This window comes from Chroicocephalus ridibundus, chromosome 6, assembly GCF_963924245.1.
Source record: "Chroicocephalus ridibundus chromosome 6, bChrRid1.1, whole genome shotgun sequence".
In the NCBI taxonomy this organism is placed as follows: domain Eukaryota; kingdom Metazoa; phylum Chordata; class Aves; order Charadriiformes; family Laridae; genus Chroicocephalus; species Chroicocephalus ridibundus.
The window spans coordinates 56,629,688-56,657,108 of record NC_086289.1 but is presented as its reverse complement, the minus strand read 5'-3'; the positions used below and the strand labels follow the sequence as shown (position 1 = coordinate 56,657,108).

General features: G+C 42.4%; 1 protein-coding gene and 1 long non-coding RNA gene across 6 annotated transcripts; one reads left to right on the top strand and one right to left on the bottom strand.

Annotated features, from left to right (window-relative positions):
• Positions 1-1,299: 1,299 nt before the first annotated feature.
• KLHL24 (kelch like family member 24) lies at positions 1,300-24,983 on the top strand. Of its 5 annotated transcripts, none has more exons than XM_063340108.1 (8): positions 1,300-1,530; positions 4,465-4,554; positions 8,101-9,088; positions 14,222-14,406; positions 15,515-15,633; positions 16,746-16,934; positions 17,372-17,560; positions 18,713-24,983. In XM_063340108.1, the coding sequence occupies exons 3-8, from the start codon at positions 8,169-8,171 to the stop codon at positions 18,911-18,913; spliced, it is 1,803 nt and encodes a 600-aa protein (XP_063196178.1). In that variant the 5' UTR covers positions 1,300-1,530; positions 4,465-4,554; positions 8,101-8,168; the 3' UTR covers positions 18,914-24,983. The 5 variants fall into 5 exon arrangements, with proteins under 5 accessions (XP_063196178.1, XP_063196176.1, XP_063196177.1 ...); XM_063340106.1 differs by lacking the exon at positions 1,300-1,530 and adding an exon at positions 1,866-2,185; XM_063340107.1 differs by lacking the exon at positions 1,300-1,530 and adding an exon at positions 1,866-2,185 and having other exon boundaries at positions 4,465-4,579.
• On the bottom strand, positions 12,066-27,397 carry LOC134517983 (uncharacterized). Its single transcript, XR_010071802.1, has 3 exons — positions 27,264-27,397; positions 26,467-26,577; positions 12,066-12,703 (listed from the first exon to the last, which is right to left on the bottom strand). It is a non-coding gene; the product is annotated as an uncharacterized LOC134517983 (long non-coding RNA).
• Positions 27,398-27,421: the final 24 nt, after the last annotated feature.

The window sequence follows — 27,421 nt, the reverse complement described above, 5'->3', positions numbered from 1 at the left end:
CCTTTTAAATGCTCCATTTACCCTCTTCACGCCAGGTATTTTTGCCACGTGCAGTTTTTATTGGAGTAAACATACTCCTGTCAGATATCTCCTTCAAGCCAGTTCAGAGATATCTTGACCCTCTTTTGATGGTTTTCCTTCCCATGACTCATCCCTTTAATCCCGCTTGTGTTTTCTGAAGTGAACTCTGCGTAGTCGTATTGACCCCAAGAGTTACAGACTTAAAGGACAGATGAGAGGATATATCAGATAAGAGATCTATTTTAAGAAAAACATTTTTCTTGGGTCGTGCACTTTTTAGATTTAATGTCTTTGCAAGAAGTAACACCTCAGGTTATTATTCCTTTTTATATTCAGTGGGTGAAATAAGGCATTGCAACACAACCGTACCATACAAGGTGAACTGTCTGTTGATTTTCTCTTTGCTGTTTATGTTGTTTGGGGTCCTTCTTGCTTTTCCAGCCAGAAGATGAAAAATGGCCTCAATGGTCCCACTTCTAATTAAATCTGTGAAGCAGGTCTGAGTTCCAGCTCGTCAGGAAAATGGTTGAAGGCTTCAATTTATTAAGATCTTCATGAAAACAATTTATATACGAAAATCAATCGACATTTTCAGAAACTTGGCCATTTAGTTAGTAATTCTAAGTGTTTTGCAAAGCTGCAATTTACCTGACCCTGGGGAAAAGCAGAGCTTGTTAAGCCCATGAAAATCAGAGACTGGTTTGCTCCAGAGAGGATCAGTCCTGGAGTCCTGAGCACACGCTGCTTTTCCAATAGTTTCTGTGAAGGAGCACCATCAGCTTCTGCGAAGAGCACAAGGCTGTGGAGGCTTCCCAGGGGGGGCCTAAGGGGGCGAGAGGAGGAATATCCTGGGCTCAGAAGATCGTGCAGGTTCAGTTAAAGGTAAAGATGTATCATGCCTGGGGTTGATATCTAACATTTAGGAGAGCAAAGCAGATGGCAGCTCCTAGAATTGCTGTTTCTTCCTCTCCCTCGGCGGTAAGGGGCAAGAGGAGAGGTCGTCCTTCTAGGAAGAAGGCAGCCAGTTACCTGCCTGCATCAGCTCCACGGTGTAGCATAAAGCCTCATTTAGAACCTGGTAATGAACTTAATTTAAGCATGTGTGTCCCTGCCCTTGCCTTGCTGCTCTGCATTATGGACTCGCAAGTTTGCTTATGCTAAAGGGCAGAGCAAAAATAAATTTCCATACTCCCAGGCATGTTCCATCAGCCTGTGTTGGAGCATGGGCCCGTGTCCAAATAGTTTGGCTATGAAGTGAATTTGGGCTCCAGGACAGGCTCAGACCTGCTCTTGAAATTGCACGGCGATGACACCAGGGTCCTGCTTTTGGTATTTGCAGTTGACCGGCTGCCACCGCTGCGACCCCCAGCTGCGACAGCGCTGCTCTTGGCATCCCAGCTTGGACTACCCTTGCCCCCCTCCGGTTAGCGGGGAAAGGGGCACCCCGTTTGGCATCACCGGTGACCAGGAGCTGCTGAAAAGCTTTGTCGGTTGGAAATTTGATATTCAGTAGGTGAAGCTGGAGCTCGGGTAGACAAAGAGCCTCTTTTGCTTGATTTTTTTGGGTACGCTCATAGTTTCGCTTGCGCAGACTGAAAAGCTACAGAGACCTGGTGTCTTTGGGTCTTCATCCTGGGAGGTGGCCCGTGTTGGGGGGCTCTGCCTGGGCTCCCCGGTGCCGGGGAGTGTCACTGTGCGTGGGGACATCCCGGGGCGACGCGGTCCCGCTCAGGAATAGCGCGGTGCGTGTGCCTCCCGGTGGTCCCGGACAGGGAGGGCTAGCGGGAAGGGCTGACGGCGACAGCAGCGCTGCGGGTTACCGGGGGCTCTCAGGTCCCCGGTTCCCGGACGCCGCCGCAACCCGCGGTGTCTCAGCCGCCCCGGGGCGGCGGGGCCGGGGCCGGGGCCGGGCGGGGCGGCGGGACTACAGCTCCCAGGGCCGCGCGGAGCCGCCGTGACATCATGTGCGGTGGCTCCGAGGTCACATGCCCCGCCGGCCCCTTTGTTTTGAGCGGCGCTGGCAGCGCGACCGGCGGCGGCGGCGGAGAGGCCCCGAGCGCGCCGCGACGCACCCCTCCGCTCCCCGCCGGACCCGACGCGGCCCGACCCGAGCCCCCAGGCAGCAGCTCCCGCGGGACGCAGCGCAGGGGGCCCGCTCCCGGCTGTGAGTGCGGGGCGGCGGGGTCCGGGGGCGGCAGGGCTCGGCGGACGGCGGGGCTCGGGGGGGCGGCGGGCCGGTGGCGGCCGGGGAGGGCGCGGGGCTCGGCCGAGGCTTGGCTGCGGCGGAGGCGGGGGCAGGGCGCGGGGCCGGCCGAGGACCGTTAGCCGCCGCGGCGGGGACAGCGCGTCCCTGCCCTGCCGGGCAGCGCGGGGCGGCGGTGCCGGCGCGGTGAAGGGCCGTTGGCAGTGCCGGTGCCCCGGGACCCGCCGGCTGCGTGTGTCGTGTCGTGTGTTTGTGTGTCGTCCCCCACTCCTGCGTGCAGGCGGAACGGAGCGGAGCGGCGGGCCCGGCCCGGCGGGCGGCGCGGAGCTGGGGCGGGAGGGGGCCAGTCGCTGCCCCCGGCCGCCCGGTACCGCGGGTCTCCCCGCGCCCCTCCGTGCCCCCGGGGCGGCGGGGGGCGCCGCGGCCGCCGATTGGGCGGGCGGGCGGGGGGAGGCGGGGCCGCGGCGCGGGACCGCCCTGCGATTGGTCAGGGCGCGGGGGGGGGGTGCTGTCGGTAAGGCGGCTCGGGGTGAAGGTGAGCTGGAGGGCGCGCCTGCGCGCGGCGGCACCGCGCGTGCGCACCCCGACCGCCGCGGGGGGGCGCTGCGGCAGCCGCTGGCGCTGAGGGAGGGCGCGGGGGCGGGACCGCCGTCGGCTCCGGGGTCCGCCCGCGGGGTGTGTATCCTCGGCCTCGGCCGTACCTGCCGTGCGGGTTTGTCGTGCTTGCCGCGGGGGAGGCCGTCTCTCGGCTGGGAACCGCGTCTGCCCGCCTCGGGCGCTACCATTTTGTGCTGCTACAGCCCCGGCGGTGAACGACCGGGGAGTAGGCCCAACGGCCTTCCTCCCCCCCCCCCCGGCCTCCCCCGCAACCCGGTTGTTTTTCTGGGTTGGTTTGTTTGTTTGGGTGACGCTTTGTTCCCGTATTTAGCAAAAAGGGGCGGCAACAGCCTTGGAATGTCGGGGATTTGTCGGCCGTTGCCCCCGGGCAGGAGTATCGGCGGGGCCCGGCCGTGCCTGGCGGTGTCACATACACGCGTTTAGGTATCGGTGCAATTTCGCGTTGTTACAAACTCAAAATTCCTGTTCCCTTAGGTAGACGTGGTCTCGCTGGGTTGTGGTGGCAGCCGGGCTGCTGGGTGAGTGCGGTGGGTGTTTGGTTCAGGTTCACATGCCTTGAAGCACACAGTTGTGTGCGATGTTCTGGGTTTGGTTTTTTTTTTAAGGAAAACGTGTAAAAATGACAGTGAAACCAAGGGAGAAGAGAGGTGACTTTTTCCCAGTCTCATCCCCACAGATTAATGAAAGTATGCAGGGCTTCCCCCCCCCCCCCCCAGTAGGTGTGTGACCTTTTCACTTACACAAAGGTTATCTAAAGACTCCTGCCCAGGTTAAAGGTGTTCCTTTTTGCTGCTTGTTTTTGTTTTGTTTTACTTAATAAGTATGAGTCTCATGTCCGAATCAGTTCCTGTTTTTGCTGGGTGATTTTTGAGGACACTTAGGGCTTTCTTTGTGTGTCATTGGCCTGATTACTATTGAATTTTGGCATTCAGAGCATATATTTTTTAATGAAAATAGTGTCTTACATTTAAAAAACCTCTGTGGTGCAACTAACTCTTTACCACGTCGCTTGGAATCCTTGTTTACTAGTTATTCAGTATTCTCAAAGACTTCATTCATCTTAAAGGCATTCAGATCCTCAATTTCTATTGTAAAACAAGACAAATATTATTTTTTTAAAGTCCTTTAAAATCGACAATGTTTTTTTTATGTCCTGAAGAAGGAAAAATAAATGCTGTGGTGGTTTTTTTTTTGGTGGAGGGAAAGGTTATGTTCTTTTTTTTTCCCCTCCTCTCTCTTCCTTTAAAAGAAAAAAAAAAAACCCTAGAGCACGTGCAGCGCGTTGGCCAGTCTGCTGCTGTTTGCCTTCTGGTAAGGACAGCCAAGGTGAAGCACATCTGCAGATCACGTTATCTGAAATCACAGAGAAAATAACTAGAATTAGCCAAACGCGAGTTACAGTTCCCATGCTTCGGGATGAAAATACCATTTATTTTGTTAATTTGGGTTGCGTTACCTTGGGGTGCTGTTGCTAACACCGTGCCAGGTGATGGTAGAGGTGACTCGTCAGCTCGCTGGGGCTGCCAGGGCTGTGCCGGTGGTGTCCCTGTGTCCCTCGGTGGCCGCGGGGCAGCTCCCTGGGACAGTGTCTGTTCCCAGCGCCTCTTTTTTTCCCTCCACAGGCGGTCACCGGTCCGGCCACACCACACGAGTAGGCGCGCAGGGTGGAAGCCACCTCCGCTGGCAGCAGCAGAAGCCCAGCTCACCTTCAGGTACTCCTGAAACTACACCCTGAGGGTGAGCTTTGACGCCGAGCTTGGGCGCACCTGATGACTAGGTGTTACCCTGACCCTGGCTGCGTGGTTCCTCTGCTGCTTTCCGACAGTTCTACTAACGGACCAAAGGAGTCCTGTGAGGCAGAAGTGATGGAAAAACAGCCCTACCAGAAAGTTGTTAACTGTTGCCAGAGCTGTGTGGGTGAAGGGAGAGGGGTAAAATCCATGAGGATGGTGCAGTGGAGGAAGGAGGAGTTTAGTGCAGTGTAAAAATAGTTTGCCTAGGAGGATTTACTGATAGAAGGTGTCAAGGGCAAACACAGACCTCGTCTACTGGCCTCTGTGTTGGGCTCTTAGTCAGATTATTTCTGAGGAACGTCCTGTGTAGACAAGTCTACAGACAATATAGATTAAGGAAATAGAGGAACCTGATCATCTGGTAAACCCAGAGATTAATTTAGACGTATACACATGCAAGGCAACATCCATGTCAGAGCTGTGTCTGTATTTGTAAACTGTTTTTAAAACATGTTGACAGAAAATGTGATTTGTTTTTCCTTTCCAGTTTTTCGAATGGGTAGACTCTGATTTGTTTAAGGTCTGTCCTCGTTGACCCTTGCTCAGGCAAGCAATCTAATGCATTGTGTATTTTTTTGATACAATAATTTCCAGTAGTTGCCTGTGGGGGGAAAAATCTAATTTTGCTTTTGCTTGGTTTAAACTTACTGAAGATATCTCAAATTTAAATTCTCCAAATGACTGGTGCTTTATAGTGCAGAGTCTGTAGGCATGTGCAGGTACCCTTACATACATAAAGGGAGGTGCGGGCAGGTCTGTCCTCTTGTAAGCGTGTCCCTCCCTTGCGCACGGCGCAGCACAGCCCCAGGCACGATTCCCCTTTCCAGCTTTGGGCTGAAATGTGGGGCAGGCAGCTGAAGGGGTGACTTTTTAGAACTGCCAGAGCAAGAGTTGCAAGAAGGCCATTTCTATGTCTGATACAGCTGAACATGTGACAGTGTTACCGATAGTCTTACAAAATTACTTTGCTTAAGCAAACCTACAGAAGTAATTAACTGGATGGAAAACGAAGTATAGTATATTCAAAAGCAGCTGTTTCTGCAATGGAGTGTACTTCTTTTTCCTTTCCATTCTCTTCTTTGTGAATTTGCAGTATTTATCCCCTTGATTAGTTTTTGCTCCATGGATGACTTTTGTTTAGTCTCCCATTTCTTTAAACCATTGAGACATTAAAAAAAAATAAATCACTTGCTGACCACCAGTTTCATGTTGTTCCAAGCACAAAGACGACGTTGCTTCCTGCAGTGAGCAGTCTTAACCCAGCGCCCTTATTTCCATTTATTAGTGATTGCATGATATAGCATCTTCTTAAGTCTTCTCACATAATGAGAAAGATTTAATCTTGAAGCTTTTTTTTTTTTTTTTTTTACTTCGTTGCCATGTTTTGCCCTTTTCATGCAATATGCCAGTGTCTTGTTTCTGATCTCAGGCTACCTTTGCTTTGGAAAAGCTCCATTAGCTTTAGTGAAATTCATCTGATTTAAATCTGTGACACTGGAATCAAGCCTTTAGGGTTTATATGTATGTTTTCATTGTTACATTTCCCTTTTCTACTGCTGATGCTTCATTTCTGCCGACTTTCTCATGCTGAGTAGTACGGAATTAATTGCAGATAAAGTTCAATGTAAGGGTTAGGGTGCTAGCAGCAGAGCTGCTGGGGTGGTGGTGGTTGTTGGTTTTGTTTTTTATCTGGCCTGCGTCATTACAGGGTAAAACGGTTGTGAAATATGTTGGCTAGAATATCTGCTACAGACTAGACTGTCCGTTTATGCCTCGTTAAAATCTCTCTGAAGCAATCGGTTATTAGGTAGGCTCATTGCAACAGTGTTTTTCAGGCATCAAAGTGACAGCTGATCCTGTTTTAATTCAAATTAAGTATTTCGTAGGGTGAGCGATACCAAGAATCTACCTTGTAAATATGTGTAAAAAAAAAAAAATTGTATATGGAAAATCATAATTTTTAAACCTCTTTTCTCAATGAGTAAATGTACAGCACACATTCTTTTCTTGCTCTTTGTTAAGACGGTGCCTTTTAAAGGTGCTGTTGTCATGATTTAGCCCCAGCCGGCAACGTAAAATGCCTGTTTAAAAAAAGCGTGTTTATTGTGTTCTATATTAAGCGATGATGTAGCCAGACTTGGATTGGGTAATTGCAGCTCTAAAGATGCTAGCACGTCAGGAAATGAAATTGCTGTGAGGAGCTGACATTTACTGACTGTCTTAAGTGGGGAATGAGGGAAACTGAACATAACTTCTTGGAAGCATGAAAAAAAATAATCCATGAAATGTAAAATAATTCAGTGCATGTCCTTCTAGACATACAGATAAATATTACATGCATTTAGAATGATACCGATGTCAGACCCAAAAAGGTGTTTTGCCCAGCCTCTTGCTGCCTCAGTGTATTTTGGTGGGCATTCATCTGGTTCATTTGAAAGCTCAGGAGTGGCAAAAAGCTCTATTGTTGCTAGACTGGCTGATCACGTTACCTCTAACAGGCACTATCTGCAAAATCAGCAGCATCTTCTTCACCTGCAAGCTTGAATATTGGCATAGGCTAACATTTGGCTACTTGGTTTTTGTAACTTCAGTGCTCTGATCATGTGTGTGTGTGTTTGCGTGCTGGGGGGACATCATACACTACATATTTGAAACTGGAAAGTGTCTGGGCATAAGGTTTTGCTAATAATGATTTGCTAGTAGTATTTTGGAAAGCAGAAAATATCCCTGTCTTCAGGTAAGTTGTCCTTGGTCCTTATTTTCACAAACAAACGCAGTTCTTTCTTCATTCTGTTTTGTGCGCTAGCAGTTCGCATTCATTTTTAATTGAATCTTAGATTATCAGTGAACTGATTTTTAGATGCCACGAATGAACAGGTGAAAACTTACGGCTGAGGTTATTCATAGAGATAGCTGAATGTTATCAAACACTAGTAGTATATGAATTCATTATGATAGACTTTATAATGAAAATGGAGGGGTTTCTTCACTGAATTTTTATTTTGGAAACTTCAGTCTTTTTTCTCTCCTTTTGACTAGTGCTGTTATAGTAGCACTTGGCTGCTCCAGCTGAAATGAGGATTACACTGAAAAATTAGAAAAACCCAAGTTCTGTATCTTTATCCAGGAAATCTTTGGCTTCTGTCAGTTGGATGATTTGCCGAGATCTCATTTGGTTTTTTTTTAATCTTGAACACTAATGCAATGCCAGTGGTGCTCGGACATTCAGAACTTGCCTTCCATGACACCTGTTCTATGGGTATATTTTGTATTTAACGTGCAGCAGATAATGCTGTATTGCCCGGCGCAAGGTGCAGGGTAATTTGCCCTGTAATACTGTGTCACCTGTTATAAAGGTCAAAAATTGTACCAATCCTTAGAGTGACCAAACAAGTATCTTGTCTAATTCTTGTGATGAAGTTAACAATATACCAGATTGAATACTGAAGTGTTTTAATTTTTCAGACCGTAGCACTGCGAAGGAGAACCTCTGCAAACTTTTCTCAATGACTCTATAGCCAACTGATGTAACAATGGTACTAATCTTGGGACGCAGACTGAATAGAGAGGATAGCGGGATACGAGATTCCCCTGCAACCAAGCGGAAAGTTTTTGAAATGGACCCAAAATCGTTGTCAGGCCCTGAGTTTTTTGACTTCTCCTCGGGATCATCCCATGCTGAAAGCATACTCCAGATCTTCAATGAATTTCGAGACAGCCGGTTGTTCACGGATGTCATTATCTGTGTGGAAGGCAGGGAGTTTCCCTGCCACCGCGCGGTTCTCTCAGCCTGCAGCAGCTACTTCCGAGCCATGTTTTGCAACGATCACAGGGAAAGCAGAGAGATGTTAGTGGAGATCAATGGCATTTTTGCTGAAGCTATGGATTGCTTTTTACAGTACGTATACACTGGCAAGGTGAAAATCACTACGGAGAACGTGCAGTATCTCTTTGAAACATCAAGTCTCTTTCAGATTAGTGTTTTGCGTGACGCCTGTGCCAAGTTCCTGGAAGAACAGCTGGATCCTTGCAATTGCCTGGGAATCCAGCGCTTTGCAGATACGCACTCACTCAAGACGCTGTTCACCAAGTGCAGGAATTTTGCACTGCAGACATTTGAGGATGTGTCCCAGCACGAAGAATTCCTCGAACTGGGGAAGGATGAGCTTATTGATTACATTTGCAGTGATGAACTGGTCATCAGTAAGGAAGAGATGGTGTTTGAAGCTGTCATGCGCTGGGTGTACCGGGCGGTTGAGTTGCGAAGACCAGTGTTACACGAACTTCTGACGCATGTCAGGCTCCCCTTGTTACACCCAAACTACTTTGTTCAGACTGTGGAAGTGGACCAGCTGATTCAGAATTCCCCGGAGTGCTATCAGCTCCTGCATGAAGCCAGGCGATACCATATCCTTGGGAATGAGATGATGTCTCCCAGAACTAGGCCACGCAGGTGAGGAAACTTCCCCCTCTTTCCCCCCGCCTTATTTATGTAGGAGAAGGACATAGTTCGATGTTCAGGTGTCTGACATACATGTGCCCAGAAAAAAAATCTTCTTGCCGATTATTTTATTTTGCATTCTGGAGCCACTATAGTTACGCTTCTGTACTTCCCCACAACATGTGAAGCTCACGCATGTCTTGAAAATGTACATAAGTGAGTCTTTTTGCACAAATCACTTCATTGCTATGAAATAAACAACCGTTCAGGTAAGTGAAGTTATATTATCTTGGAAGTAAAATATTTTCTGAAGGTTAATGCTTGCTAGGTGAGAGCTGAAGTTATTTCATACAATAGCAGCGTCTTGAACTTACAGTGCTATAGCAGGTAAACCGTTCCATTTCCCAACCTTCTTTCTTTTTATAACAAAGTCACATACGTGTACAGCACACTATAAAGGATGCGGATGGGGATATATATTCAGAGCATTTGCTTGCTACATCACAAATACTTTACAGATGGAGTAGTACACGGATTTGTAATAGACAGTAGACAGCAGAACAACAGGTTCTTAACTGTAAAGAAACTAAATCTTGCATTTTCAAAGAATTATGAAACAGTTTGTGAAGTATTTCATGCTTATTCTATGACATTTTAATAATTCAGATTTGCTGCCGCTTAATAATGCGTTACACAAATAGCTGACTGAAGTTGCAAGAAGAAATGAGGAAGAGTCCATTTAGTGGCATTTATGAGCAATGGTGGTTATGATGGTTTTTTTTTCCTGGAAAATATTTTCCCCATAAAAGCCTTCCCTCCATATGGTAGTTGACAAGATAGTTCATTGTTAACTCCAGCTGATTTGAGCTGTAGTTATAAAATCATGTGTTATATTGAGGTGATGCAATGAGCTGGTCTGGACAAACAGATTGTGTTAGGAGTTACTCCTCTTTGTTTACTCTTAGTCACATGTGGTTGCTGTACAGTGACTGTGCTGGGAACCTTTATTTTTTTTGGCATGTGTTAAAAGCTTGCTTATAGGGGGGAAGAAAAAAATACTTGGCAAGCTTTTGCCCCATTAGTGGCTTTCCAGTCTTCAATCCTGCCGTGAGAGAAGAAATTCTTCTTAAACTCATTGCAGCCCTGCTGTCAGGTTTTCTAAGCCATACGCTGGCATGGAAGGTCTTTGGAAACGTTTGGATCGTGGCAGTTTGGAAACTGATGCAATGATAGTTTCTGCAGCATTTCATACCCTGGGTCCGGGCCTGAGGGAAGGACCAGGGGAATTCAGACCAAAGACCTCCTTGTTTCACGAGCAGTTGGAGGGGGGCTGTATCTTGTGGTATTTGATGTGGCGTTTGTTGTACGTTTATTACTCAATTTGATAAAGAAGGCAAATACACTCAGACCTAGCAGTCTTGTCGAAGTGTATGTGCTTGAGAATGGGAATAGCCTCGGTGTAGCGTTCCAGTCTGAAAATGAAGTACCTTGCCTAATACAGGTGATTTCCAAAGCTGAGGGGAGCATGTTGCTTTGGGATTTGGGAGGTTTTGTTGGTTTTACTGCTGAGCTTATTAAACTGCCCTGTGAATTCCAGTAGGCAGGAACAAGAGAAGTAATTTACAAAGAGAAAAACTGGCTGGCCTCCCAGCAGGAATTTTTTCCCCTTTTCTATATTACATTCATGGAATAGCTCTTTGTCATTTGTTTCTGTTGCCTGTTTGTTTCTGTTGCCTATAGCAAAAAGAGATTGTGTTTTAAAACAGTTACCAGGTCCCCCTTCCCCTATGTCATCACACCTTTTCTGGGCATTTCACGGGGGTTTGGGGAGGAGAGGACACTGAAGAGCTCTCTGTCTTCTTTCTTGCCTTCCTCCAATTTCTTTTTCATATAAACTGTTTCTAAAAGAAGACAGGCTGCGGGATCAGAAATTCCCATGGCAGTGTTTTTACTGAAACTTCTGGAAATCAATTGTGATTCCTTGTATGGGTATGTAGACACCTACCCATTTTTTTTAAAAGAACACCGCAGAGTGCAGTTTCACAGTTGACTTTTTTTCCTTTTTGAAGCCAGTGAAGAGTTACCTGAAGTAAATAAAAGTTTAAAACGTGGCATAAGGGTTGTCTGCTTGCTCTTTGTGTTGCATGCCACATACATGCAGAAGGCCTCTTTGAAAGAGCTTTTCAGTTCTGTATTTGCAATGACATAGTGACATCTTGAGGTTGTCTCTCATGCTCCTTTTAAGTCTCTCTTGTCCCCTGCTGGTTGTGTTGCATAGCAAATCTCCAAGCCGACATCAAGCAGTGAGCAACAGTACATTTCCGTATCCAAACCAAAACAGGCTCTTCCTACTGTATGCTTTGAATTATCTTCAGGTTTTCATATACTATTGAATCCGTCAGTCGCACAGTACCTCTTAAGGTGTCTGATAACAATATGAGAGTGTCTTCTTTAGTTAGAAGTTTAGTACATTTATACATCTTAACACATCCTTTTTGGTTGCCTTTAGAAAGCTTTAATGCAGTCCCTTATTTTTTACCCCAAGGAGATGAGTTTTTATTTCACTTTACATTTCTGTCTTGAATCCCATTTGCTACCCAAAAGTGAATTTACAGGAGAAAAGAAGTAGTAATTTACCAGAATCCTGGTAACTTGTTTCCCAAACTTAAAATGTTTTTGAATGTAATCTGTTTGAACTACTGGAAGTTGTTCTGTCGAGCTGAGGCTGTGCTGGCTGGTGTTCCCACCTCGTCTGGAGTCCTGTGTGTAACTCGGGACCCCTTGGAAACCTGCTCTTGGGAACGTATGGGATTATATGATAACTCTGTCAGTTGTCTTCTACTCCCCCTTTTCTAATTTGTGCACCTTTTCCTGACGAGAGTCTGTCTCCTGGAATCTCTCTGGTGCCTTTTTTAGCTCACCTCTGTTATTTTGCTCACATACTTTCTTCTGAGAGCTGCAAGGAGGACTTCCTGTACTGCTGGTTGAGATTGCAGCTTTTTCTAATCTCCATTCAGATATATCCTTAGTTCTGTTCTGGAATTAGCCTTTGCCTGTATGGTCTTTTTGTGTACTCCCATGATTTTTGATTTTATTTTTTTTAAACTGATGTGCACTTATTCGTTTGCAAAAAATCTTTTGGAACTAACCTTAAAACCTATACAGCACGAGACTCCTTCAAGAAAAACATAATGGAGAAAATGTTTGTTAACTGAAGAAAGGATATGGTTCTAAGGTACTAAAATGTTGGGGAAATCTTTAGTTTTCTGTGGATTTGAAATACTGTACTAAATTAATATTTCCTTTAAAGAGCAGAACTCCCATCACAGCAATTCATAAAGAGCTCTCTCCAAGCAAAGACTTTTGGTTCATTTATTTTAAAATAAAGATTGATAATCCAGTACGATAAGCTTTTCAGTAAGTAAGTGGAGGCCTTGATTCTAATCTAGAAAGTAATCAATAGACAAACCTCTTTCGTACGTACAGTAAGCTGATGTATTTGGGCTTGCATCTAAGGCAAATGATGAGATGAGTATCTTGCTTTTAAGGAAATTTTCTGGGTAACGCTTTGCTGGCACAGGAACTTCCCCTCTCTTATCCTTTGAGAGATTCTTTTCAGAGTTGTTCCTCAAAAAAGCAAAAAACAGTAACAGTAAATATACATAGAACCCAAGAAGGAGCATGACTTCAAAGCTGAGGAGCTGAAGAGTGTTTCGTCTGACTAGTTCAGGTGCGTAAGTATGCTTCTCTCATACATATCCCCATTAGATAATCTTACAGTACATTATCATTCAGCATTGCCTTTGCCTATTTAAAAATATTCCGAGTAGAAATATGTATAGTATATTTAAATTGTGGTGTGTGGTGACAAGGAGATAGAAGGGCTAACTGGCTTTATGCCTGATGTTTGAAAACAGGGAAAACGTCATCAGGATTTATAAGTTAATATGTGCATAAGTTCACATGTTAGGAAATTTGGGGACAAATCATGCAACTTTTGTCTCAAATGCAGTCATAAGTCATGTTTTTTTTCCAAAACAGGACTGCAGTACTCAGCAATGGTGTGAATGAGATGCCAGTTCGTATCGGGATCAAAGTTAAAACGCAGCAAAAGGGGTTACCAAAAATAAAATCAATCTTGCATTCAGTTTTACTTAATTAATAGACATCAGTCCTTGAAATAACTGTATCACTGCAAAATCCTTTAAAAATCCTCTGAAAAGATTTTGACAAATGCTTACAAGAAATTGTAAATTTGAGAGGAGGAATAAAAGTTGGTAATATGTTGATTTGCACGTTGAAAATGGTTGTTTGATTCTGTACATTCAAATGTGGATTAACATATAATGATTTTTGTTATTGCTGTGAATGTAGACTATGTGTAATGCAGAAGCATCAGCTTAAGTAGAAGGAGAATGAGAGCACAGAATAGAACTTCAAGGCTTATTTCTGTACATTGCAGACTGTCTAATGCTTAATTTTTACACACTGAGTTTTAGGTTTTGGTTTAGGCTTTAATTTTTATTTCAGTGTTCCTTAATGTTTCCTTTTATCACTATGCTAGTTTTTCACTTTTTTAACTGTGCATTGACTCTAAGGTCTCTTTCTTTTCCCTTATTTTGGTGACTGTATGCCTTCAGATCCACCCCCCCCCAGGAAATAACCTAAAACATTTTACATTTCATGAATATTTAAGCAATGTAGAATACTCTGAATTTTGTGAAATTTGAGGGAGGGGAGTACTGGTTTTGGTGTGAAAGGGATTGCTCATCTCATTGTCTCAGGCCATACTTGAACTCTTGTTTCTGATATCTGTATGTACACAGTCAAATTATTAGAGTAAGGGCTTTCTGTATTTCTTAATTATTTGATTTTTACATAGAACATTGTGCAGTGTGACTCCAGCACTTAGACAGAACACTTGTCAGTGTGGTCCCCTGCTATGTAATGAGACAGCTGGAAACAGTGAAAACCTCTAACTGTGCTAAATGACTCTTTCTTCCTTTTTATTTTTACTTTGCTGTAGAAGTTAACGTTAAATAGTCAGTTCTTCAGTTTTCACACAATTCTGAAGACAATGTTGTTTGGCCTCCATGTACTAATAAATATCTTATACATCTTAGTTTTCTATGTTCACTTTTTTAGATCAACTGGTTATTCTGAGGTGATAGTTGTTGTTGGAGGCTGTGAACGAGTTGGAGGGTTTAATTTGCCATATACTGAGTGCTACGACCCCGTAACAGGAGAGTGGAAGTCACTGGCTAAACTTCCAGAGTTTACCAAGTCTGAGTATGCAGTGTGTGCTCTACGGAATGATATTCTTGTTTCAGGTGAATAATCCTAAAAAATTTAAGACTTCCTTCTTTGCTGTTTGGGGGGGTTTGGGGGACTGTTTTTCATACTGTGAACTTCCAGAAGCTCAACTGAAAGTCACTTTTTGATGTAAATGGTCACCACCAGCCCCAAACCAATCTTCTTGTAGACAAAAGTGTTTTCTGGGATTTTTGTCTGGTATTAATCGGCATTTTTTTACAGCTGATTCCAGGATATCAATTCTATTTAAAGAAACTAGCTTATGCTCATTAAGTACACCGCTTTAAAATATAGTAGTGGCCTATTTGCAGCAACAGTTGGAAAAATTATGAGCAAAAAATCCCAAGCAGTCTTTTCCCAGCGGTGTGCTGGTTAAAAACAACAGTTGCTGAGGAGTGCTGCAGCACTGGTACGTTGCTGGTGACTCGTTCCTGTCGTGTGGGTGCCTAGACTCCAAAAGAAAAACAGCTAAAGCTTATTCTTATTGTGGGAACGGAAAATGGAAACAAATTCCTTTTAGCACCTGAGTTGGGGATCAGTTTATACCAGCCTTTTACAGTGAAATGAGCAATAGCTATGGGTTTTTAAAGACCTCTCATTCAGTTCTTTAGCAAATTACAGGGTACAGCTGATGGTTTAGACACCAAGCCCCATGTGTTTAACCAAGAAGCCATCTCCTCAGATTTTAGTACCTGTGTCATGTGAATAGAATGTAAAATGAAGGCAGTGGATGCACGAAGCAAATAGAGGAACAGTCAGTGTTAGGGTTGTGCCATGGGGCACAGAAATGGTTAAGATTTCAAGTGTCTCATCCAGCCAGTGACACTAAAGAAACCTGAAGAGCATGGGCAAAAGCCATTAAAATGCATTCCAGTCTCAAGAAATAATCCAGTGCTATCTCAGTGTGTTACTGGGAAAGCCACACATAAGTAAAATAACTTACTATATGTTTTCAGGTTTTAAATCCACTGAAATTGACCTTTTCAGTCTAACATATATAGATAGATCTTTATTTCACCTAAAAGGATATAGTTTTCATTGCCTGCTGTAGGGGGGCATGTTAATAGTTAACGTTTCTCATTCAGTAATGAATTCATTCAAATTGTCATATTTTTGTTTTTAAAGGTGGAAGAATCAATAGCCGGGATGTTTGGATTTATAACTCTCAACTCAACATTTGGATCAGAGTTGCCTCCTTAAATAAAGGCAGATGGCGTCATAAAATGGCTGTTCTTCTTGGTAAAGTAAGAGAAGTATATTTATTTATTTATTTTATAGTGGGGATGTTTGCTATATATAAGAAAACAGTGGAGAAAACATAGGTACGTATTCAGTCTTACTTTGTATTTCCTATCAATTATAAAAATACAATATATCAGATAAAATAATATTTTAAACAATTAGGCTTTTAAACCACTCGGACACTATCTGTGGACATGAAAATCATGTTACCCTTCAGTTATGTATTTTCTGTGGGTTTTTTGTCATTGAAGTGGCTTATCCCCAACAAGCAATTTTTTGGGAAACGAAGCATCTGGATTTGCCTGTGCTTCGAAAGTGCTGTCAGAAGTTTAACAGTTTATGCAGTTATTAACAGAAACTGGTACTGCTCTGAATGTCAGCCCTGTGCTCTTTTATTTAATGTTTTATATTGAAATGAACCAAATATATACTGTGGGGAAATAGGAGGTTTTGCTGTGTTTTGAAGGTATATATGACTTAACGTAAAAACAGTAATTGGGATCAACTGCCCGTGAGGATTCCATTAATGAAAGTTAGTGAGGGTGTGCATGTGGCGTCCCTTGGAGTGAGTAACTTCTTGGAGATGAGATTTGCAGCTGGAGTAAACAGAGGGAAGAAGGTAGACACAAATAATAATGAGCTGTTTCTTCAATATGAGCGAAGCAACAGGAAAGTAAAGAAATGTTTACCAACTGAGCAGAAGAAATATTTTGTAAGCAAATAGGAAAAAAGTAAAAGACAGAAAAGAAAAGGTAAATTCAGGCAGACTTTTGCTGCTGCTGTTGCTGAATGTAATCTGTAAAAAGAGAAATGCAGAGGAGTGCCTTTTTTAACAAATGCCATTCAAATAGGAAGTTTCTATCTCAGTAATACTATGCTTTGGATGTCTGTGTGCAGTGTCATTCCACATGTGACTGAATGGAACTCTCCAAAGAGTCTTTACCTATTATTTTTAGACCATATTCTTCTCTTATGTATAAATTAAAAATTTGAGGAAAGTATCCCTCCACAAACGTAGCAAATTAGGATTCTTGCAGCTTTAAATTAATTTAATATTTAAATGTAATAGCTACTCTAAAAATGGAATGATGATATTTTTCACCACTTTGCGTAGGTATATGTTGTTGGAGGATATGATGGGCAAAACCGTCTCAGCAGTGTTGAGTGTTACGATTCATTTTCCAATCGATGGACAGAGGTGGCTCCCCTTAAAGAAGCTGTGAGCTCCCCAGCAGTCACCAGCTGCGTGGGCAAACTCTTCGTGATTGGTGGTGGTCCTGATGACAACACGTGTTCTGACAAGGTCAGTTAATTGTATTTGATTGCATCTTCTATCCATGGTAAACAGTACTGCTGTTTTAAAAACAGATCATACAGAGATTTGTTTTAACTGGTTTGGACTGAGTGGAGTATGGAATTACGATAATACAAAAAAACACAGAGTAGAAAACGTTAACTCAATAACATACTGTTACTGTGGTCTTTCTCATGGATACTGTCATTGGCTTCACAAGTTCTGTGAATACTTAAACCTGACTGTTGGGAAAACAATGTTGAATATAGTGTTTATATATAGACATTATTGATATATGGACCTATATTTATACTGACTGCATTTTCATGGTGAGATACTACCCACCAGGTATTGCTTCTTTGGCTCTCCTTGTATAACCTGTGTGGGTGTGCCAGGTTATTATTTCAGTTAGGCCTTTAATCTGAAATGCGTGTGTTTGTTTTCAGGTTCAGTCTTTCGATCCCGATACTAATTCTTGGCTACTCCGTGCAACTATCCCTATCGCAAAAAGATGTATTACGGCTGTGTCTTTAAACAATCTGATCTACGTTGCTGGTGGGCTCACCAAAGCAATATACTGCTATGATCCAATTGAGGACTACTGGATGCACGTACAGAATACATTCAGCAGACAGGTAATTAACACTAAATGGCCTGTAGACATCTGAAAGGTATTTTTTAACATTAGCATCTTGGCATGAAATGAGTATGCAGTTGTTTAACCCTCTTAATATCACATCTCTGATTCCATTCTTGCTTTACTGCTCCATCTGTATAATTCTAAACCTTACAAGAGAGGAAGTTTCTAAACCGGTAGCTTTTCAGCTGCGTGTTACTGTTAGCCAGTCCAGTCCTTTTGCTTGAGAGGGGTTACTGTTGGAGAACAGTGTAACAGCATAATGGATGATGTTTTAATTGTCTAGAAGTTATCTCTGTCAAGTTCTGCTACATGTTTTAATTTAGACTGAAGATAGTAATTTCCTTATAACTGATTAAAGCCTTTCAGTGTAACAAAAAATATTGAAGGCTGCTTTTACTTCAGCAGTGAGAGCTGTAGCACTTCAACATATGGAACACCAAGCAGAATTTTAAAATGTGTCCCCTTGTTAGTAAAATGTGTGTGTGTGTATCAGTTAATTTTCCCTGTGTTTTTAAAACATCAATCATATACTCTGTGGTACCTACCTTAACAGAAATGTGTTCTTTTTCCTGGCCTTCTCTCTATTTTGATCAGCGTTCCTTACTTGATTGAATATTTTTTCCATGCCTGCTTTTAAGGAAGAAACAAAATCCTATCTCTCTCTATTTCAAATAAGACATAGCACTGTCTTTTTCTTATGCACTCTTTTTTTAGTCATGGCTTTTTTCCTCTCCCCTGTTTACATCCCTCTTAATTATCTGTTACTCCTCTAAGGTGCTGCTCCTTGTTTCCATTTTTTTTTACGTTAATAGTACGTACTGTGGTCCCTCTTCTGAAAACCTTTGTTCTCTCCTCCTTTCCTTATCTGATATGTTTAAATGGTAAGTACAGTGCTCAGCTGTATTCCTTGTCTGAGCTATGTGCAGTGAAGGCTTAGATCTGAAATACTCTTTTCTGTAGGATTGTGCTGCTGATTTCCCCAACTGTTGTGCTTTCTGCATTAGCCCTTTCAGGAGGGAATAGTGTAGACTGGTCTGTTTACACATGGTAGTCACAATGCTGTCCTTCTGCACTGGGGTGGTAGACGTGCAGCAACTGAGGTCTTGTTTTTAAATAATCACGTATTCCTTTGTGTATTTTGAAACAGGAGAATTGTGGCATGTCTGTGTGTAATGGAAAAATCTATATCCTTGGTGGAAGAAGAGAAAACGGTGAAGCCACAGACACTATTCTTTGTTATGACCCTGCAACGGGCATTATCACAGGAGTAGCAGCCATGCCCAGGCCAGTATCATACCACGGCTGTGTGACGATTCATAGATATAATGAAAAAGGCTTTAAACTGTAATTTTTTTTCTCGAAAAAAGAAGATGGCATGAACGAATCCAGTGGTCTGCTGCAAGACAGGCTTTTTAAAGATTCCTGAAGTGGGAAAATGCCCTTTCCCTACATACGTGTCATATGAAAATTGTATCCTGTGCCTTTTAGAAAAAAGAGTTAATTTAACTTACAAAGCAAGTCTACAAATCTATCCAGTAACCAGAGTTCAGTTTTACCTGCTGTGGGCTCTGATATGAGAGCAGTAATCATACGTTGTACTAGTATTCAGAAAGTTTGCCCTATGTGTGATTAGTAATTAAAATCTTGGAAGCCTTGTGCGGAAAGTGCCTTCACAAGTATTTGTGCCTGTGTCCTAAGAAGTGATATCTGCAAGGTGTTCAGGTTCTGCTAATTGGAAAAATAAATAGGCGAGTAAATTCCAAAGAATCACCTAGGATAATTACCTACAATTTTTAAAAAGCTTACATAATTATAATCTATATGCACAGCAATTCTTATAAGCAGATTGCTTGGCTTACAAGCAGATCATGCATTGCAAACCAACCCAAACAAAACAAGCTACATAGGACAGACATTAGAATCTTTGAGCAATGCTTTTTTCTGAAGGAGAAGCTGTATTTTAGTGAGCCACTGCAACATTTTGAAGTGATGATTGCGTACCTTAACACTATGGACCTCATTCATAGTGTTGCTAAAAGTTCATCAGAAGTACAAGGCTAACAGGACATGGAAAACTAGTGACTGCTGGGGCGTAGGCATGCATCTGTGAAGCAAACTTCAAATCCCAGTTCTTAACTTTTTTAATAGTATGGCTGAAGTCTGAAAGTTACTGGGTTTGTTCTTTGCTCATAGTGAAGTCTCTCTAAACTATTGAAGGAATAAAGGGTGATGAACTCTGGATTCTTCTGCTTTTCTGAATCCCGTTATATAAATTACCCGGTGGTAGAGGTTGTGACTTGGGTTGCACCCTACAGCTTGTAAATTGGTCTTTGGGATAGCTCAGCTGCAGAGATGGCAGAGTACCCGCCAAGTGTTTCTTGGCCTTTCTTCAGACAATCACTTACTCTAGCACAGTTAAACTACTGTATAAGCTGCTTGGCCACAGATAAAGAAGTTCTGGGAAGGTCCCTCCTCTCACCAGAAAAATATCTGTGGACCTGTCCACGTAGCCATATGAGGTAACTCCCACGTAACATGTGTTGGCTAATTTTGAAGCCTAGGAAGCACCTGTATTTTGACCACCACTCCCCTTTTTCTTTTTTTTTTTTTTAAGTCCTCCCTCGATTTCTGTCCTAGGTTGCTTTATTTCCAGTACAGAGTTGTATAGTTGAGGCACAAGTTCATAAAAACTGAAATAGCACTTGAGAGTTGGAAAATTAATAGGATTGTCTGTGTACCAATTTCCTGTTAAGCACCAAAAACCTCAGGAACTGCCTTTCAAAGGAATTCTGAGGACAGCAGCCAGTAGGGAAGTTGGTCAGTGCCAGGGTAGGGGAAAAAAAACAAACCATAAGGCCCCTGCAGAGACAGCCCTGGCCTCAGGGCTCTGGTCTCCGTGCTTGCTCAGGAGGGTGAAAACAAGCACCATCTCTGGGACGTCATTTGTTCCACTGGACTTTCTTCATCCGTTTTCCCAGAGTATTTCTTCATGAGGTGGAAATTCTGACCCTCAGTGAAGCTGTGCCAAACTGGGAGTCATCATTTTAAGTGACATATGGTCATGACGTTTAAAGAGCACTGGGAGCTGCACTTTGTGATGCATTAACTTGTAACCTCAGGAAAGGACACAAATTTCAGTTTCTGGCTGAATACCAAACACTGCTTTGTATATGTTAAGAATACTGGTAAAATATGAATCTCTGCGTATCAGTGATGTAATTAGGGAGTCGGTCCCTGAGCATGAACATATATACTGCCCTAAAAAGAAAGTCCCTCGGTAGTGTAAGACAAATCAATTGGATAAATTAATCCTTTTCTGAATTTCTTGTGTTTCTGCTCGCCAAGCATTACTTTGAAAAGGTAATTTCAGTACCTGTGAATAAGGTCCGTTGATAGCAATGGTAATTGCCCAGTAACTGATATTATATACTAACACTGTATATAACTTGCGCCATCATTGTAAATGAAAATGTAAAAAAAATAATATAGGAGCACTTCATTAGAGATGCAATTTGAAAAATACTACCCTTTCCTTCGATTTCCTTCTTGTTTGTGTTGAGACTTGTAATGTTTGTCATACTAAACTGTTTTTAAGCATTCTTTATTCTGTAGGTGTAGAACAATGACATCTATGTATACATATCTTTTAATCTGTGTTTATAATACTGCAGTACTCTGTAAATAACAAGATACTGCTTTCTATGATTTTGAAGATTCATTTTATAGTTTAGTTGTCTTTTCTTAACAATTCATGTACTGTTACGGTTACGTATTACTTTGGAAAGTGACTGTGTTTAATGAACCAGTAAATGCAGAAACATAGATGTAGAAGAAGACTTCTGCTTACAATTCCTGAGAACCTGTATTCAGTTATGCAGTGCTGAAGAGTTACATGTGTGGAGCATTGCTAAAATGGCAGTTACTCATGCAATGATTCCCTTAAAACAAGCAGTGGATTTTATTATTTTTTTTGCTTGTTAACTCTGTAAATAATTTGCACTTACTATTGTTCTGTTAGAACAATTATTTTTGGATGTACTAGAAAAGAACAATTCACCTCTGGTTTAATGAAAACTATTTTTCTAGAAGGATGCGTTAGCTTGGAAGTCTCATTCCTGAGCCACCTGTTCCCCGATGCATTTCACTTGTGTATAGATGAATTCAAAGATTTAAATTCTCACTATTATGAATATCTACCTGCTTGCAGTTTATGGGCTTGAGCAGCAAGGTGGGGGTGGGGTCTCAGCTAGGAGAGAAAATTATTAATGTTGTCTAGTATAATCAAAAAGATTTCCATCATAAATGGTAATAGGTTTGGTAGCTCCACTCTAGAGACACCTGCACAAAGATGTAACTTCAGTCTAATCATACATGGGAAGGGGGCTCACGTATCTCCAAAGTCATACCGAAAAAATAAATTCTAAGACTTGTCTGATATTGCACTCCATTAAACAGATAATTATCTTTAAAGTATTTCACTCTTAAAAAGAAGTGAGAGTAAACGTTTCCCTTTTCCATTTTGACGTCCACTTCATGAGTTACATTCTTCTGTTCTTAGCAATGCGATGTTAATTGAAAGGAAAGTTGATGCTTCTTTGCAGCCTGGCTTCAAGAAGGTGCTGAGTAGATAACTCCAGTACTGCAGTATAGTGCAGCATATAGCCTTCTGCTTTTACAGTACCGTGCATTCCCTCATTTTACAGCCATCAAGCATGTAACATTGCCTGGTAATCGTTTAGTTTTACCTGTAGGCTCCATTCTTGGTAGTACTTAAGGAGCATAACTTGTGCATTCTCTTCTGTTTGTACCATCAGGTGGTTCACTTTATGGTATGTGCCTGGTATGTGTTTTGAGGATTAGGCACTGTGCTTTCAACTCTAGCACCAAGGGTCCAGAGTTCTACTGTTTATTTTTTTGTTTTAATTAGCACCGATGCAGTTCTTATCAAAGACTGCTTTTGCTTCTACTCTCTGAATTACAGATATCTTTAATGCAGATTATGATGGATATGGACCCTTATGATAATTTACTCAAGCTTTTTAAATGATACTTTTAAAACTGCAAATTTTTGAGAGAGGCTGATGATGTAGGAAGAGGAGGTGCTCACCTTGACAAAGGCTCATAGAGGAAGCTTTGGTCACTTGTGCTTGAGAACTCCAGCTTCTTCCTCAAAATAGTTGAGTTCACCATGTTATCTTAGATAATTACTCAGTTTATCCTGCTTTTGTTTTATTTGACCTAAAAGGACAAAACAAGAAGCAGTCTGGCTCCCTTTGACTTCATGTTTCCCTCCTGCCCCAGGCACAGTGATGTGCTGGAGCTATCGCTTTCGAGAGGTACGCAGAGCTGTGAACTTAGTCCAGCTCCAGAGAGACAAGAGAGAAACTCCTGGGGGGTGAGAAATGGCGGGAGGAAAGGCAGTGCGTGCATTTGGCTGGGCGTCCTGAAACCAAGATGCTCTGGATCCTCCTAAGTTTGCAATTCCATATGCTGAAACTTGGGCGATAAAAATAATTAATGTTGGTCAACTCCCTGAACTCAGTTGGAGTGATAAAGATGCATATATGGTCATGGTCTTCTAGTGGCAATCTTCGAGAAAGCCAAAGGTTCGTTTTTCCTAATTGCCCAACTAGGCAACTATACATGGGCTTTTTCTACCACTGAAGCTGGCAAAAGCCAGTTCGAGAGCATTAAGAAACTTACACAACTTGATCACTGTGAGGCAAAACAAATGTTTTCGTCTGAATGCGGTCTCATGCACACAAGAAAGAACAAATTAAATGTTTTGTTGTGCCTGGTTAAAAAAAAAATCTGAGCAATATATACTCAGAAACGGAGTCTACAAGGTAAAATGAGGTTTTTTAAGCAGAAATTTGCTGTCCTTGGCCTGCTGGCCAAGGAGTGATTTATTATTTTTTTTAATATGTCTAGCACACAGGTTTCCTCAGTGTTGAATTATTTCAGGTGGCATTAATAAAAATGGATGTTGCTGTCAGTTTATCATGATTGTATCAGTGCCATGAGCATTGCCACAAAACAGTAAGCAGCCTCCTACCAACCCCAGGCCAGATGTGTGAATCACCTGTTCTCTGCCCCCTGGCCTCTCATCAGCTGTCTTCCATAACTAATGTTACACATAAATTCATGTTACTGAAAGTATATAGGCCTGATAACGTTGCTGTCTAAGAACTCTATTTGCAGGAACATTTCTTTTTTCTTCTACTGTAGTGCTCCAGTCTCTGCTCATATGTTTATGTGTGCACATCTGTGCCTGTGAATAATTCTGTGATCATTTTCTGATAATGCTGTTAGAAGTAATGCACATAAAAGCTCCTGTGTACAGCATGTTGATAATGTAATTATGGCTTACTCTGTATTATTAGTTCCAAAGAAAATAATGTGTGTTAATTTTGAAAATACCTGTGCCTTGAATTCATCTATATTTTTATCTATTGTGATAAAGAGCTTGGATTACTTCTCCCGCTTTGTTATCTGTATTAGGATCGGTCTTACTGTCCAGACTGTTGATGTCCTTCTAAGAGAAATAAATCTTGCCATTCATTAACTAGAATAGTTAAACCTCTTGTTTAGAATATGCCTAGAATGCTTCCATTATTACAATGCTATGGCAGATTTAATCTAGGGAAAATCAGTATTTGTTTTTTCCTATTTTTTGTTTCCAGCACTCCTCAGTGACAAAGGATTTGAGTTCAGTCTTTGACTTCCTGTCCTTAACATGTACAGTTTCTTTGATTTAGTCAGTAGCCTCTATGGTATTTCTGAACACTCCAACTTGTCAGTCATGAACCTCTTGTTCAATATACGTAATACGAAGCAATAATATGGTGCAGCATGGCAATAAGCAAAATCAAGAGACTTGAATGTAATGTACCATTTCATCTGTGTAAATGCTGGACCTATGAGTCATTCTCCTTTTGGTGCACCTGTAGCAATTTGGAGTCAGATTAATAGGAGCTACTTGGCCATGGAAAGAGTATTTACCTCCTGGACTGTTACTTATATTTTATCTTCACCTGAAATCATGTTGTGATTTTCCTTTTTTGCTGAGAAAGACAGCAGTTTGTGTTTTTCCTTGCCAGTCCCTTTATCTACTGAAACATAAAGGGTGTGGTTCCTTGAAGAGCTGATCCTGTCTTCAAGAACAACCTGGTGCAGCACAAATGACATTTGAACAAAAAAAAAAAAAAGTGCAGACTGCTTGCTGTGTGCCAGAGTCAATGTAACATTATCTCGCATATAACATTAAGGTCTTCAGATTGTGCTGACAGTAGAAAAGTGATTTTGTAATGTAGCGCAATTGCAATAACACCTGTTATATTTAAATATATATTTCTTGCATAATTCTTTGAAAGTTTTTTAAAGTTCAGTGTACCTAATAAACATTTGCTTTTTGAGTAGTTCACTGTGTTTTATTTTGGTTATGAGAAGTTCCAGGGGCTTGGTGATGCAAGAAGGAAACTCCTTCCTGTTTTTTCTGGGCCATTTAACTTGCTGGATTCTGCCCCTTTGCAGTCTCTATATCCATCCATCGATCTCATCTTTTGTCGCCTAGTCTAGGTGTTTTCCCTGCTCATCTTTCTGTCCTCATCGTGCAACTTTACTATTGATGTGAATAAAAGCAAGCTGGAGGCTGTGCAGAAGAGTAAACTTGAAAGAGAAGTGGAAAAATGATAAAGCAGAGGGGCGGGATGTGAGATAGTGTTTAGTCCTGGGTATTGCGATGGGAAGAGGATGTGAATGGACTTGGAAGACAAAAACAGCATGGGAAATCAGGAAAAGGTAACAATGCTAGGAAGGCAACTGGAAACAATACAGGTTGGGAAGAATCCGATAGAAGTTTATTCTCCTAAAATTAGCTACTTGTCCATCTCGAGGTTCCACTGCCAGGGCAGGGTAAGGGCTGAGATGGGGTGGCACTACACTTGAACTGATACAAAGAAAGTATTTGGTTTAATATCACATTTTTTTACAGATTACATTAATTTTCTCATGTATTTCCTAGTGGAACAGTAGCTGTACTCTTGGCTTCCTCTTTCCTGTAACATGTATTCTGGATCTCAGAATCATAACTTGCCCTTCATGTAATAGTAGTCTTGCCTTCTTCCCAAAAACATTTAGATACTGTGGCAATCAAATACAGCTTCCATAGCTTTGCCCTGTAGCCCACTGAGATCTAATCTGCATCACAAGTCTATTCCCTGTGTCGTGTATTCAGATGTGGGGTGTTCTGGATATACCAAAATAAAGCCCAAGGCACTGGGACCATGACACTTGATATACTCTGTCTCTCTGACACGGCAAAATAAGGATAAAGAGAAGCTCTTTTGTAGAAATGATGTCAGACATTCTGCATTTTAATATAACTTAAATGGACACAATGATATGCTGCATCTTTTTTTTTTTTCCTGCAGCTTTAAGCTGCAGAAAAGTGAAGTAGCTGCACTAGTTTCAACAGTTTTGAACCTAGCCCCATGGAGATGAGAGAGTCTATACGCTGTACTACTGACATACGCAGCAATTTTCAAATATCTTCTAATGTGAAATAAAACTTGGCAAGCCAGTTGGGTGCTGCAGTTCTACAGTGTGGCCAGGCTCGTTCACAGCAATCAAGAGGTTCTTGCTGTGGTGCCATAAATAAGTTATGACCAAGTTCAACGCTTGCAGAAGTTCACTTTCATGAAAGAAGTAACATTGCCTGAAAGGGAATTCACAGACTGCAAAGCAATGGAAATAATTCTGAGGGCTGGAAGCCCATCTTAAGATATTTTAAGTCTTAAAAATAGTGAAGTGGCAGCAATATTTTAACAACAGCCTCTTCTTCCTCTTCCCATTAAGCAGGAGAAATGAAGAAAATAAAACTGAGCTAGATTATATACTTACGTTTCCTGATGAGCATGATACAATTTCAAGTATAAGAACAGTCTCAACTGATTTGCCGTAATTCACGTTTGTTGTTTGGTAAGAAGTCAAAAAAACATTGTAGTGGTGGTCCTGAAATGAGAAAAAAAAAAAAGGACTTTAAGGCCTAAGCCTTGAACGTTCAGTGTACGCTTGCTAATTAGTGGCTTTATAAATAAGTTGCAAATACATGTATGAGCAGGGCATTAATTTATGCTGGTTAGCAGCTCGCTGTGTAGGCCATGGGACTACCACAGACCAAAGCACCACTTGCCACCAGCTGCACCCAACAAAGGTGTTACAACCTGGCCAAAACCAAACACAAACTGTGGTACTAACTGCGCTAATTTGTACAGTTTTAGCCCTGATTTGAGAGACTATGAAACACGGTGAGTGGTTAAGTGCGGTATGAGATGTTTTTGAAGCCTATATGCGAGGGGATGAGAGCAAAAGCCTTGTGCACACAACAGGCGAGGGCAGTCTGGGGCAGCCCTGTGAGGGGACACTGGGCCTTTGGTGTCCTGCACCTCAGATGGGCCGAGCCTCATATCCTGGGTCTTTGTCTAATCATCTTCCTTCACTGATTGCTACGTAAGATATCTTCTTCAAATTTTATTATTAAAGTTGCCTCAGACAGTAAATTGGGATTAGACCAGTACATGAATGTATATAAACAAAAACATTACAGCATCGCCAACCTCGGCTACTTTCTGGTGTTGAGGGTTAGTTAGTGCCCACCGGTGTTAAGGGTTAATTTGCGCCCACAAACCGCTTGTTACCTCCACACCCAGCGCCGAAGAGCAGAGCGGCGCGATCGGGTCTCCACAGCCACCGCGGTCCGGCCGCCTTTCCGTCAGCGGCCCCCCGCGCCCGTCCCTCAGGGCCCAGCAGCGCTGGCGGTGCGGGCCTGCCCCCCGCCCCCCGCCAAGGCGGCACC